The sequence below is a fragment of the Orycteropus afer genome, unplaced genomic scaffold (genome assembly GCF_000298275.1).
Source record: "Orycteropus afer afer isolate SDZICR_OR568_19922 unplaced genomic scaffold, OryAfe1.0 scaffold00307, whole genome shotgun sequence".
NCBI classification, from domain to species: Eukaryota; Metazoa; Chordata; class Mammalia; order Tubulidentata; family Orycteropodidae; genus Orycteropus; species Orycteropus afer.
Genome location: NW_006921894.1, coordinates 3,370,537 through 3,384,272, shown reverse-complemented (window position 1 = coordinate 3,384,272; position 13,736 = coordinate 3,370,537). Strand labels below are relative to the sequence as shown.

Below are 13,736 nucleotides of genomic sequence, written 5' to 3'. Positions count from 1 at the left end.
CTACCATGTGAGTTCCAGCATTATTTCTGTCACCAAGGCCAAAATTTCCAACTACTGGTGATTCTTCTTTGTTTCCAACTTTTGCATTCCAGTGACCAGTAATAATTAACACATCCTGATTGCACGTTCGGTCAATTTAAGACTGCAGAAGTTGATAAAATTCTTCAATTTCCTCATCTTTGGCTTTGGTAGTTGGGGGATAAATTTGAATAATAGTCGTATTAATGGGTCTTCCTTGTAGGCATATGGATATTATCCTATCACTGACAGCACTGTACTTCAGGACAGATCTTGAAACATCCTTTGTGATGATGAATGCCACGCCATTCCTATTCAAACTGTCATTCCTGGCATAGTAGATCACATGGTTGTCTGATTCAAAATGGCCAAAACCAGTCCACTTCAGCTCACCTATGCCAAGGATATCAATCTTTATGAGTTTCATTTCATTTCTGACAACTTCCAATTTTCTTAGATTCATACTTCGTACATTCCATGTTCCGATGATTAATGGATGTCTGCAGCTATTTCTCCTCAATTTGAGTGGTGCCACATCAGCAAACAGAGGTCTCGAAAGCTTTAACTTATCCATACGAGTAAGGCTGGGTTTACTCAGATGATGCAGATCTTTCCCAGTCCTGTTTTGAGAGCCTTCTAACCTAATCGGACTATTCATAAAGTTGTGTGGTAATGTATCAAACAGTGTTTCTTTGCTATTCATAAAATTTTCCCTGGCCAATTCTTTGAGAAGTGGACAGCCTCTTCCTAGTCTGTCTCAGTCTGTAAGCTGGGCTGATACCTGTGCACCATGTGCATCCCACTGAGTTTGAAACACCAGTGGCTTGGCCTCAAAACTCACATCAACACATCACCATGGTAGGACAAGTTTTCTCCCTGTTGGAAACCTCTCATGCCACCCTTACCTGGGTCCCTGTGGCTGACTGCTCCTCTGTCCAGGTTCCTGGGCCTTTTAATCCCCTTTCTCCATCTCTCCCACCCTGCTGCTTTGGGCTTGTCTGGGTTCCCTCTCCCCTACCTGGATCCCTACGGCTGACTGCTCCTCTGTCCGGGTTCCTGGATTTTAAGCCCCTTTCTCTCACTCTCCCAAGAGGTAAAAAAAAAAAAAAAAAAAAATTTTTAAAGCCCATTGCGGTAAAACAAAAATGAAAAAATCTTACTACCATCAAGTCGATTGTGACTCGCAGCGACCCTACAGAACAGAGTAGAACTACCCCATAGGTTTCCAAAGCTGTAGTTCTTTATAGAAGCCTCATCTTTTTCCTGTGGAGTGGCTGGTGGTTGAACCACTGACTATGCTTTTAACCACTGTTCTACCAGAGGTCCTCCCATTAGGGTACAGTCTTAAAAAATATTTATTACTATTGTTTTTCAAGCTCAGAAATTACTTCTAGGAATGTCTGAATCAGAAGGTATGATGATTAAGGTTGTGTGTCAACTTGGCTGGACCATGATTCTCAGTGGTTTGGCACTTATGATGTAGTTTGGCAGTAATGTAATGATGTAGTCATCCCCCAAGATGAGATCTGATGTAATGTAATCACCTCCCTGATAAGATCTACCATTAGCAATCAATGAGTTGACAGGGAGTTTTCTCATGGATGTGGCCTGCATCATACGTATATATATATGTGTGTGTATATATAGGTTGTTATTTGTTTTTAGGTGCCATCGAGTCAGCTCCGACTCAGCAACTCTGTGTACAACAGAAGGAAACACTGCCCAGTCCTATGCCAGCCTCACAATCCCTGATATACCTGAGCCCACTGTTGCAGGCACTGTGTCAGTCCATCTCATTGAAGGCCTTCCCCTTTTTTACTGACCCTCCACTTTACAAGCATGATATCCTTCTCCAGAGAATGGTCCCTTCTGACAACATGACCAAATATATTCTGGAGTTCTCTGACATTCTGCTGGATCCAGACCCTGTATCTGGCTCATCATTATCTCCAGTTCCTGGACTTGAGCCAGTAGATTGCCATACTGCCTGCCAATTTTGGGATTGTTGCCTTCACAGCCTGTAAATCAACAGGGTGCTATTTTTTACCTGCGAATTTTGGATTCATCAGCCTCCAAAACCAGTACCCTGCTGTATTTGCCTGCCAGTCTTGGGTTCTTCAGCTCTTGTACTGCATGAGTTGGGGAAGACTCCAGCTTAGTATTTGACTCATGGACTTGGGACTTGCCAGCCTCTACAACTGCATGAGCCATTTTCTTGAGATAATTTTTCTCTCTCTATGCATACATACATACATATATAAGCTTCATGGGTTTTGCTTCTCCAGAGATCCAGCCTAAGACAGAAGTACTTTAAGAATCTGTTTACTTTACTAACCCAAAGACTGTACTTACATCCTAAAATAATGTTTGTCTCTCTGGGGAAGGAAAATACAACTTTAACTACATGGGAAAGGCAATTAAAACCTTCAAAAGCAGTCTTTTCTACTACTTAATAAATATTAGTTGAGGAAGTACTTTCAGTTGCTTGCTCTAAATCTTTTGATCAAATTGTACTTTCTCTGGTTCTTTCCAAAAGGAATATCTATACAATAATAAATATGTAAATTTTCTTCAAATAACATATGCTGTTGTTGTTGTTAGGAGTTGTCAAGTCATTTATGACTCACAGCAACCCAATGCACAATAGAACATAACATTGTCTGGTTGTGTGCCATCCTCAAATTGTTGCTATGTTTAAGCTCAGTGCTGTAGCCACAGTGTCGATCCACCTCATTGAGAATCTTCTTTTCCATTGACCCTCTATTTCCCAGGCATGATGGCCTACTCCAGGGACTGATCCTTCCTAGTATGTTCAAAGTATGTGAGATGAAATCTTGCCATCCTCACTTCTGCGGAGCACTCACGCTGTACTTCTTATTTATTCATTTATTTTATTTTTGCAGTGTTCCCTCTTATTCCCTCCCACCCCCCCTGGTAACCAACAAAGAACGTTTTCCTCCATATATAAACCTTTCCTTGACTTTTTACAAAAATGATCTAATACAGTATTTGTCCTTCTGTGATTGACTTATTTCACTCAGCATAATGTCCTCCATGTTCATCCATCTTATGCAGTGTTTTGCAGATTGTATACTGTTCTTTAGTGTTGCATAGTATTCCCCTGTGGGTATGTATATACCACAGTTTGGTTATCCATTCCTCTGTTGATGGGCAACTAGGTTGTTTCCATCTTTTTGCTACTGTACATAGTACTGCGATGCACATGGGTGTGCATCTATCTGTTCTTGTCCTGGATCTCACTTCTTCAGAATGTATACCTAGTAATGGAATGGCTAGGTCAAATGCTATTTCTAATTGCAACTTATTAAGAAATCGTCATACTGCTTTCCACAGTGGTTGGATCATCTGACAGCCCCAACAGAAGTGTATGAGAGACCCAATCTCTCCACATCCAGGCCAGTATTTGTTATTTTCTGTTCTGTTGAACTTTGCTATTAATGATGAGGCAAGATGGTATCTCATTGTTGTTTTGATTTGCATCTCTCTAATGGCTGATGATTGTGAACAGGTATTTCCTCACATGCTTGTCGGCTGCCTGAATATCTTCTTTGGTGAAGTGTCTATTCATGTCTCCTGCCAATTTTTAATTGGATTGTTAATCTTCTTGCTTTTGAGGTGTTGGAGTTTTCTATAAATTTTAGAGCGGAATCCCTTGTCAGATATGTCATTGCTGATTATTTTTTCCCAATCTGTAGGTTCTCTTCACTCTTGGAGAAGTCTTTTGAAGTGCATACAAATTTGATTTTTAGAGGGTCCCACTCATCTAGTTTATCTTCTGCTGTTTGTACATTTTAGGTTATACTTGATACTCTGTTTATGGCATAAATGAGGGCCACTAAATTTGCCCCTATTTTTTCCTTAGGGAATTTGATAGTTTTTGGTTTCACATTTAAGTCTTTGATCCATCTGGAGTTAGTTTTTGTGTATGGTGTGAGGTATGGATCATGTTTCATTTTTCCTGCAAATGACTATCTAGTTTTGGCAGCACCATTTGTTAAACAGTCTCTTCCCCATGTAATGGATTTCAGAACTTCATAAAAAATCAGCTGACCATAGGTTGACGGATCTATTTCTGGGTTCTCAATTCTATTCCTTTGGTCTATGTGTCTGTCGTTGCACCAATACCAGGCTGTTCTGACTACTGTGGCTGTACAGTAGGTTTTGAGATCCAGGAATGTGAGACTTCATACTTTGTTCTTCTTCTTCAATTGTACTTTGCTTATCTGAAGTCTCTCTGCTTTCCATATAAAATTAGTGGGTTTTTTTTTTTTTTTTCCATATTTTTAAAGAATGTTGCTGGTCCAATAGAGCCTGATGGAACCACTGAGACTATGGCCCCTAGCTGCCCTTCAGGCCTGGAATTGAACCCACACCTGTGGTTTCCAGCCAAACAAAGTACAGGCATGTGAGTTAAACATTTACCTCAAGTAGACACACGCCCTGGAGAGAACAATCACGGGAGAAGGAAGGGCTGCTTATGCACAGGTAGACAGCTCAGGGGGCAGGAGAGTATGGAGGGATGGACACTGGGAAGAGGTAACTATGGGGAGGAAGTGGGAGGGGAGCTGTTGCATTCTGGTAAACTGTGGTCAATGACAGGAGACAAAGTATATGTGAACTGCTGTATGGAAAGTGAATTTGCTCTGTAAATCTTCACCCAAATCACAATAAATTAAAAAAAAAAAAAAGAATGTTGATGGGATTTGGAATGGGATTGCATCGAATGTATAGATTGCTTTAGGCAGTGTTGACATTTTCACAATGTTCAATCAACCTATTCACAACATGATATGTTCTTCCATTTATAGATGTCTTATGATTTTCTGAAATAGTGTTCTGTAGTTTTCTTTGTACAGGTCTTTTTTGTCCCTAGTGAGATTTATTCCCAAGTATTTTATTTTCTTGATAGCTATTGTAAATGGTATTGATTTCTTTACTTCTTTCCAGCAATCTCTTTGCTGGTATAGAGGAATCCAACTGATTTCTGTATGTTGATTTTGTACCCTGCCACTATGCTAACCTTCTCTATTAGTTCCAACAGTTCTATTGCTGAGTCTCTTGAGTTTTCTATGTATAGGATCATATCATCAGGTATAGTTTGACTTCTTCCTTACCAATTTGGATGCCTTTGATTTCTCTTTCTTGCCTTATTGCCCTGGCTAGGACTTCCAACACAATGTTGAACAGAAGTGGTGACAAACAGCATCCTTGTCTGGTTCTTGTTCTCAAGGGGAATGATTTCAGTCTCTCTCCATTGAGAATAATGTTGGCTGTTGATTTTGCATATATGCCCTTTATTATGTTAAGGAATTTCCCTTCTGTTGTTATTTTGCTGAGAGTTTTTATCAGGAATGAGTGTTGGATTTTATCAGATGCCTTTACTGCACTGATTGATATGATCATGTGGATTTTTTCCTTTATTTATTGGTGGATGACGTTGCTTGTTTTTCTAATGTTGAACCATCCTTGCATACCTAGTATGAATTCCACTTGCTCATAATACATTATATTTTTGATATGTTGTTGGAGTCTATTGGCTAGGATTTTGTTGAAGATTTTTGCATCTAGATTCACGAGGGATATTGGTTTATAGCTTTCCTTTTTAGTGACGTTATTGCTTGGTTTTGGTATCAAGGTTATGCTTGCTTCACAAAATGAATTTGGTAGGAATCCATCCTTTTCTACCTTCGGGAATAGTTCTGAGTATCATTAGTGTCAGTTCTTCTCTGAACATGTGGTAGAATTCTCCAGTGAGACGAGCAGTGCCACCAGGGATTTTTTATTTGGTAATTTTTTTTTTTTTATGACCTGTTCAATTTCTTCTTTTGTTATGGGTCTGTTCAAATTTTCTATCTCAATCTGTGTTAATTTTGGTAAGTAGTATATTTCTATAAATCTGTCTATTTCTTCTAGATTTTCAAATTTTTTGGAGTATAGTTCTTCATAGTATTCTGATATTATCCTTTTAATTTCTGTTGGTTCTGTTGTGACACTGAACAATTTGTTTCTTATTCATGTTATTTGTATTTTCTTCTTTTCTTTTGTTAAATTTGCCAGTGGTTTGTCAATTTTATTAATTATTTCAAAAAACAACTTCTAGTCTTGTTGATTTTTTCTATTGTCTATTTTCTATTTCATTTATTTCTGCAAATCTATATTATTTCTTTTCTTCTGGTGACTGCAGACTTTTTTTTTTGCTGCTCTTTTTCTAATTGTTGGAGATGCTGAGCTAAGATGTTCATTTTGACTCTTTCTTCTTTTTTGATGTGTACATTTATTGTTAAAAATTGGTCTCTGATCACTGCTTTTGCTGTGTCCTAATGATTTTGGTATGTTGTATTTTCATTCTTGTTTGATTCAAGGTATTTTTTTTATTTCTTTCTTTTACCCATTCGTTTTCAAGGGCAGTGTTGTGTAGTTTCCATACATTTGCTCTTTTTCTGTTCATCTTCCTATTATTGATTTCCAATTTTATACCATTGTGATCTGAGAAGATGCTTTGCAGTATTTCAATGTTCTTAAATTTACTGAGGCTTGCTTTGTGGCCTAACATATGGTCTGTCCTGTAGAATGTTCCATCTGTACTGGAAAAGAATGTATATTGGGCTGTTGTTGGGTGAAGTGCTCTGTACATGCCTATAAGGTCAAGTTGGTGGATTTTATTGTTTATTTCTTATGCATATTTTTAAAATTTCTTTCCAAATGTTCTTCCTTTGATTGAAAATGGTATATTAAAGTCTCTTACAATGACTGTAGAGTCACCTATTTGTCTTTTCAATTCTCTTAAAGTCTGATTTATATGTTTTGGGGATCTTTCACTGGATGCATAGATATTTATTATGGCTATGTTCTCTTGTTCTATCGATTCTTTGATCATTATATAATGTTCTTCCTTGTCTCTTACGGTAGTTTTTGTCTGAAAGTCAATTTGATCAGAAATTAATATCATCACTTCTGCTCTTTTATGGTTGCTGTTTGCTTGATTTATCTTTTTCCCACCTTTCATTTTTAGTCTATTTTTGTTGTCATCTCTAAGGTGTGTCTTTTGTAGACACATTTTGATGGGTTATGTTTCTTTATCCAGTCTTCAACTCTCCGTCTCTTGAGTGGTACATTTAATCCATTGACATTAATTATTGACTAGTATGAACTGGTTGCTGTCATTTTGTTATGTGTTTTTTTGTGGTGTTACTTACTGATTTCTTTGTTTCATACAATTTTCTGTGCTGAACTTGTTTTGTTTATGAATCATATTATCACTTTCTTCATTACTATGTTTTGGCATTTGCTAAATATTTGTGCTTGTCCTCCTTTTTATTTTGATGTGATGGTTTATCATTTTTCTGTGAGGTTACCCTGTGATTTATAAGTTTCTTCCCAAGTTTAGAACAGTTTGTTCTATCATGCAATTGTCTTGAGTTCCTGCCCATTTAGAAATTCTGTAACTACACATTTTTTCCCTCTTTTTGGTTTGTACTTGTCCTCTTTTGCCAATTGATGTCTCTGGTTCCCCATTTAAAATGTTATAGGCTTATTTACTTTGGATACTTCCATAACTGAGTTGGTTTCTGGGTTATGTCATCATTTGTTTTAATGGTCAGTTGTTGTTTGCTGTTGTTGATTCTCTGTCCAAAGGACTCCCATTCGCATCTCGTGAGGTTGGTCTGGTTTTAACAAATCCCCTTCATTTCTCCTATCTTCCTAATTTCCTCATCATAGGTGAGGGACAACTTTGTAGGTTATATAATTCTTGGTTGGAAGTTTTCTTCTTTCAGGGTTTTATATGTACCATCCCATTGCCTTCTCATCTGTGTGGTTTCTGCTGAGAAATCAGAACTTAGTCTTATTGGTTGCCCTTTGTAGGTAGCTTTTTGTTTTTCCCCTGCTACTTTCAGGATTCTTTTTTTCTTTGGTTTTGGTGAGTTTAATGATGGTATGTCTTGGTGATTTTCTTTTGGGTTCTATCCTGTTTGGGGTTTACTGGACTTCTTAAATGGATATATTCTCATCTTTCCCCATATCAGGGAATTTCTCTTCCTACAAATCTTTGACAATTTCCTGTTTGGTTTTATTTCTCTCTTCCTTTTCTGGAATTCCTATTACATGAGGTTATTCCTCTTGACGGTATCCCACATGAACCTTCAGCTTTCTTCATTTTGTTTTGATCATTTTTCTGACTGATCCCTTTCCACGGAAGTATTAAAAGTATCTGTCTTCATCCTCACTAATTCTGTCTTCCATTCATCCACTTCTACTCCTTTGCCCATTCAATATGTTATCTCTTCCTGAAAATTCAGTATTAATCTTCTGGATTTCTATCTGTAGATTTTGTATAATTTATAATTTTTCATTTATTTTGTCATTTTGTTCTTTTACCATCTTCTAAAATTGCTCTAGAGTTTTGTCTGTGTTTTCCTCAATTTTGTCAGTGCTTTCCTTGATCTGTCTCTCAACCTGTTGAAGGTACCTAAACATAGTTGTTTTGAATTCCTTATCAGGGAGTTCCAATGCTGCCTCTTCCACGGTGATGTGTTCTGGGTCTGTATTCTTGTCCCTTATTTCTACTCCTTGATCTTACTTCTTTGTGTGGACTGTGATGGTCTGTTGTCTCTGAGACACTGTGATATTTTTGTATTTATATTTAACTGGTGATTGTGTGTTGGAATGATTCACTGAAGATTTTCATTTTCTTTGTTTTGTTTGGATGTATCTGAGTAAACAGGGTACTGTATTCCTCTATTTGCTAATTGGAAGCACTTATGCACTCACCACCTGTCTCCTTCCCAGTTGTCAGCCTCTCGTATGTCCATGCTGTCCTTGGCAAGAGGAGCCTATTCTTAGGTTCCTGGAATCTGAATGAGAATGCTGTCACTTTAAACATCCAAAATGGCTGCTGCTAGTAAACATTAAAAATGGCTGCACCCTCTGGACAGCTGAAAGTCCAATGTTCAGTGTGTCTCCTACTTTGAAGTTTCCCTTTTTAGTCATCAGCCACCAGCACAGTCGTCCCTGTAGCCATTGGCAAGCAGGGCCAATTTTGGGGTTAATTCTTAGGTCCTAACAGCACTTGGAAATATTCAAAGTGTCCCTGACATCAGGATAACTAACAGTCTGCAGCTCCATTTGTCTCCTTATTCACTGTTTTAATTCAGGTTATTCTACTAGTTGGTGTTTAATCCACTTCTGTATCCTTCCTTTCAAAGCTCAGGGTTCCAGGATTATCATCCTTATCTGTGTCAATTGTTTTTTCTTTGTTGAAGAGGGTCTGTCTAGCTTGTCTGCCTATTCTGCCATCTTACCAGAAGTCCCTGGCTGTACTTCTTCCAAGACAGATTTGTTCATGCTTCTGAACATCCATGGCATATTCAGTATTCTTCCCCAAGACCATAATTCAAAGATATTGGTTTTTCAATCTTCCTTATTCATCGTCAAGTTTTTCCATGCATATGAGGTGACAGAAAACACTAAGGTCAGGTAGACCTCAGTCCTCACGTGACATCTTTGTTTTTAATACTTTAAAGAGGTCTTTTGCAGATTTTCCCAATACAGTTTGTTGTTAATATATCTATATATACTAATACAGTACAATCAGTTGAGAAGTATAATTAATTCCAAACTGGTGCTGACTATATTCAAGACTGTATGTTACATTTGTAAAGTAATATGCTCAGTGCTCTCTACTGATAACAAAGTCTCAGATATGCTAATACTACCACAGTTTGTCATCTAGATTCATAATGAAGGAATGTATACTTTCAGTTAGTGGGTAGTCAATATACACAATTTCCCATCCAAGTTCACAGATACCCTTGACCAGAGGATAAGAACTACTGTTTTACATTCAAAGAACCTGCAGTTTTTGCAAATGCTTAAAAGCTTGGCTCTTAACCAACAGTTTGGCAGTTCAAATCCATCCAGAGGGCCCTCAAAAGTATGGCATGGAAATATGTCATTTGATTTCTTTACTGATGATTCCATGGATACTGACTGTGGATCCAAGTAAAAGGAAATCCTTGACACTTCAATCTTTTCTCCCTTTATCATGTTGTTGTTTTGGTCCAGTTGTGAGGAATTTTCTTTGATCTTCATCAATAAGTGCTTCAAGTCCTTGTCACTGTTAACAAGCAAGGTTATGTCACCTGCATATCACAGGTGGTTAATGACTCTTCCTGCAATTGTGATGCCACATTCTCCTTTATATAGTCCAGCTTCTCAGATTATTTGCTCAGTATACAGATTCATTAAGTTTTATGAAAGGATACAACCCTGACACACACCTTTCTCCTGATTTTAAGCCATGAAGTATCCCCTTATTCTGTTCAAACAACTGCCTCTTGTTCTATGTACAGGTTCCTCATGAGCACAATGAAGTGTTCTGGAATTCTCATTCTTCAAAATGTTATCCAGTTTGTTTTGATGTATACAGATGAATACATTTGTATAGTCAAAAAAACAAAGGTAAACAACTTTTTATTATTGTCTACTTTCAGACAAGATCTATCTGACATTAGCAATGATATCCTCCTTCCACATCTTTTTCTGAATCCTGCTTGAATTTCTTGCATTTCTCTATTTATGCACTGCTGCAACCATTTATTTTCAGCAAAGTTTTACTTGTGTGTGATATTAATAATATTATTTTATAATGTCTGCATTCTACTGGATAACCTTTCTTTGGAATGGGCACAAATACAAATCTTAAGAAAAAATATGCATAGTTTTTCATTGGCCTGTCATAAAAAGAAAGGTAAATACTGATTATGTTTCTTATTAATACAGGTAGAATGGATTGAACAGTGATCCAGCTGAGACATCTGCCACCTACTTTTTTGCCAGGGCAAATTCGTTTAATACAGAATGCCAGTTTAGGATTTTCCTTCCACTCTTTCCCACTTCACAGGTGTCCCTTCTGAAACAGTGTATCATAGTTAAGTTTTAAACTAAATTTGTATTTTATCATAAAAGAGATAGCCATTATCTATCATTTATTGTATTCCTGTTTTTTGCTAGATACTGTGTGAAATAGTGTATACAGACTCTCATTTAATCTTTACAGTCAACTGTGTAAAAAATATATGGTGATACATCTTTTAAAATAAGTTAGAATGAGCCTCTTTGGACTCTCAGAATAACATTCTTAACTCGGATATTGATATATCAATTATAAATGACTAAAATAAGATTTTAGATTACTTGAATATTAATTCCAACTTCCTTCATTAAATATTAAATTAGTCTCACTCTGAAATACCTAAATCAGATGTGAAAGTCAATTCATACCTGAGTTCTTATCCTATTCTGAAAGAAGAACGAACATGTTTCAAAATGGACAGAAGAAAAGACAGGTGAAAAGTAAATCATATGGGAAACTGATTCCAAAGCCAAACTCACTGTCATCGAGTTGATTCTGACTCATAGCAACCCATTTTGGGTTTCCAAGGTGGTAAATCTTTACGGAAGTAGATTGCTCCATCTTCTTTCCAAGAAACGGCTGGTAGGTTTGAACCACCAACCTATGGTTAGCAATCAAATGCCTTAGGCACTATGCCGCCAGAGCTCCTTGGAAAACTGATTAAACTGGTAGTATTTATTTCCCATTTGTAAGAAATTTGTATGGAAATAACTGCTTTTAAAAATGGTACTTTTTTGCCTATGTGGCTTTTTTCCTAAATGTTTTTCAGCACTCACCAGAAGGATGCTAATAAATGTTGCAAAAAAATATAAATGACAATGTTGAAAATATAATCTTTCTTTCACAATACCAAGAAATATCACAGCGTAGTACTTACCTCCCTTGCACTCTTAATTTTAGTCAAAAAGGTATGCAGCTCCATTGTTTCTGCAAATAGTGCCCGACATACTGCCTGATAATGATTTGGTGCCTCTGATTCAGTTGGGAGATGAGCAGCACACAACTACAAAAGAGAAAATTAAAATAATAGTGCTTATCTGAGATTTTGAGTTTTTGGTACCTTAAAAATTAACACACTCATTACATCCACATTTTCGTATCAGAGAGTAAGGCAATTCTCATTGCCAAAGGCTTAACACATCATAAGACCATCAGTAGCACCTATACAATTATATGAGAAAAGTCATTTACTAACAAAACATCAATACCACAAGTAACCTAACTGGAATTAGCTAATATTTTTAAATTATAGATGTCGAAGATGTAGGAATAGGAAGACAAGCAACACAGACCCTCTTCAACAAAGAAAAGAAAAACCAGTTGACAGAGATACAGAAGATAATCCTGGAATACTGAGCTTTGAAAGGAACTATACAGAAGTGGATTAGGCACCAACTAATGGAAAAACCTGAATGAAAACAGTGAGTACAGAGACGGTTGGAGCTGTGGACTATGAGCTACTCTAATGAGACCTGAACCTGTCCAAGTGGTGCTGGGACCTGGGAATTGACCTAAAGATCAGTCCCGGTCACAGAGGACTGCAGGGATAACTCCTCTGGTGGCCTATGACTAGGAAGGGAAACAGCCAAGAGGGAGACAACCTGAGCTGTGGACTTTCTGCTGCCCAGAGGGTGGAGCCATTTTGATTGTTTACACGTGGCAGCCATTTGGGATATTTAGTGGCAACCATTTTGGATTTTAAAGTGATAGCATTCTAATTCGGATTCCAGGGACCTAAGAACAGGCTCTGTTTGCCGGGGTTGGCAAGGACATACGAGAGGCTGACAAAGGAAAGGAGACAGGTGGTAAGTGTATAAGTGCTGTCAACTAGTGAATAGAGGAGCACAGCACAGTGCCCTGCCTGTATATATAAAATACAAACAAAACAAAGAAAATGAAAATTGTGGGCAAGTCACTCCCAACATATAATCACCAATTAAATATAAACACAAAAATGTCACAATGTCTCGGAGACAACAGAGCATCACAGTCTACACAAAGAATCAAGACAAAAAGCAGGAGAAACAAGGGACCAGGATACAGACTCAAAACACATCCTTGAGGAAGAAGAAGCATTGGAACTCCCTGATAAGGAATTCAAAATAATTATATTTAGGTATCTTCAAAGGACTGAGAGACAGACTAAGGAAAACACAAGACAATACCCTAGAAGAATTTTGGAAGAAAATACAAGAAGAAAATGACAAAATACATGAAAAATTAGAAATGATTCTAAATCCACAAACATAAATGCAGAAGATTAATATTAAATTGTCAGAAATAAATAACACATTGAAAGGGCAAAGGAATAGAATTGATGCAATGGAAGACAGAATTCATGAGATTAAAAACAAATATCTGAATACTTCTTTGGAAAGGGATCAATCAGAAAAAAGATCAAAACAAAATGAAGAAAGCCTAAGATTCATGTGGGATACCATCAAAAGGAATAACCTACGTGTCACCGGAGTTTCAGAACAGAAAGAGAAAAATAAAACCACTGAGAAAATTGTCCAAGATTTGTTAGAGGAGAACTTCCCTCATAAGATGAAAGATGGGAATATATCTATTCAGGAAGTCCAACGAACCCCAAACAGGATAGACCCTAAAAGAAAAACACCAAGACATATCATCAACAAACTCACCAAAACCAAAGTCAAAGGAAGAATCATGAGAGCAGCATGGGAAAAACGAAAAGTTAGAGGCGGGGCAAGATGGCGGACTAGGCAGAAGGATTGCACAGACCCTCTTCAACAAAGAAAAGGGAAACCAATTAACACAGACA

The 13,736-nt window shown here is 37.3% G+C and overlaps 1 protein-coding gene across 1 annotated transcript in view; it reads right to left on the bottom strand.

The window, feature by feature from the left end:
• SPIRE1 (spire type actin nucleation factor 1) overlaps positions 1 to 13,736 on the bottom strand; it is a 629,523-nt gene that overhangs the window by 253,215 nt on the left and 362,572 nt on the right. Inside the window, exon 5 of the mRNA XM_042782409.1 lies at positions 11,829 to 11,954. Within this exon, the coding sequence (XP_042638343.1) occupies positions 11,829 to 11,954 (126 nt within the window). The remainder of the gene's footprint in view (positions 1 to 11,828; positions 11,955 to 13,736) is intronic.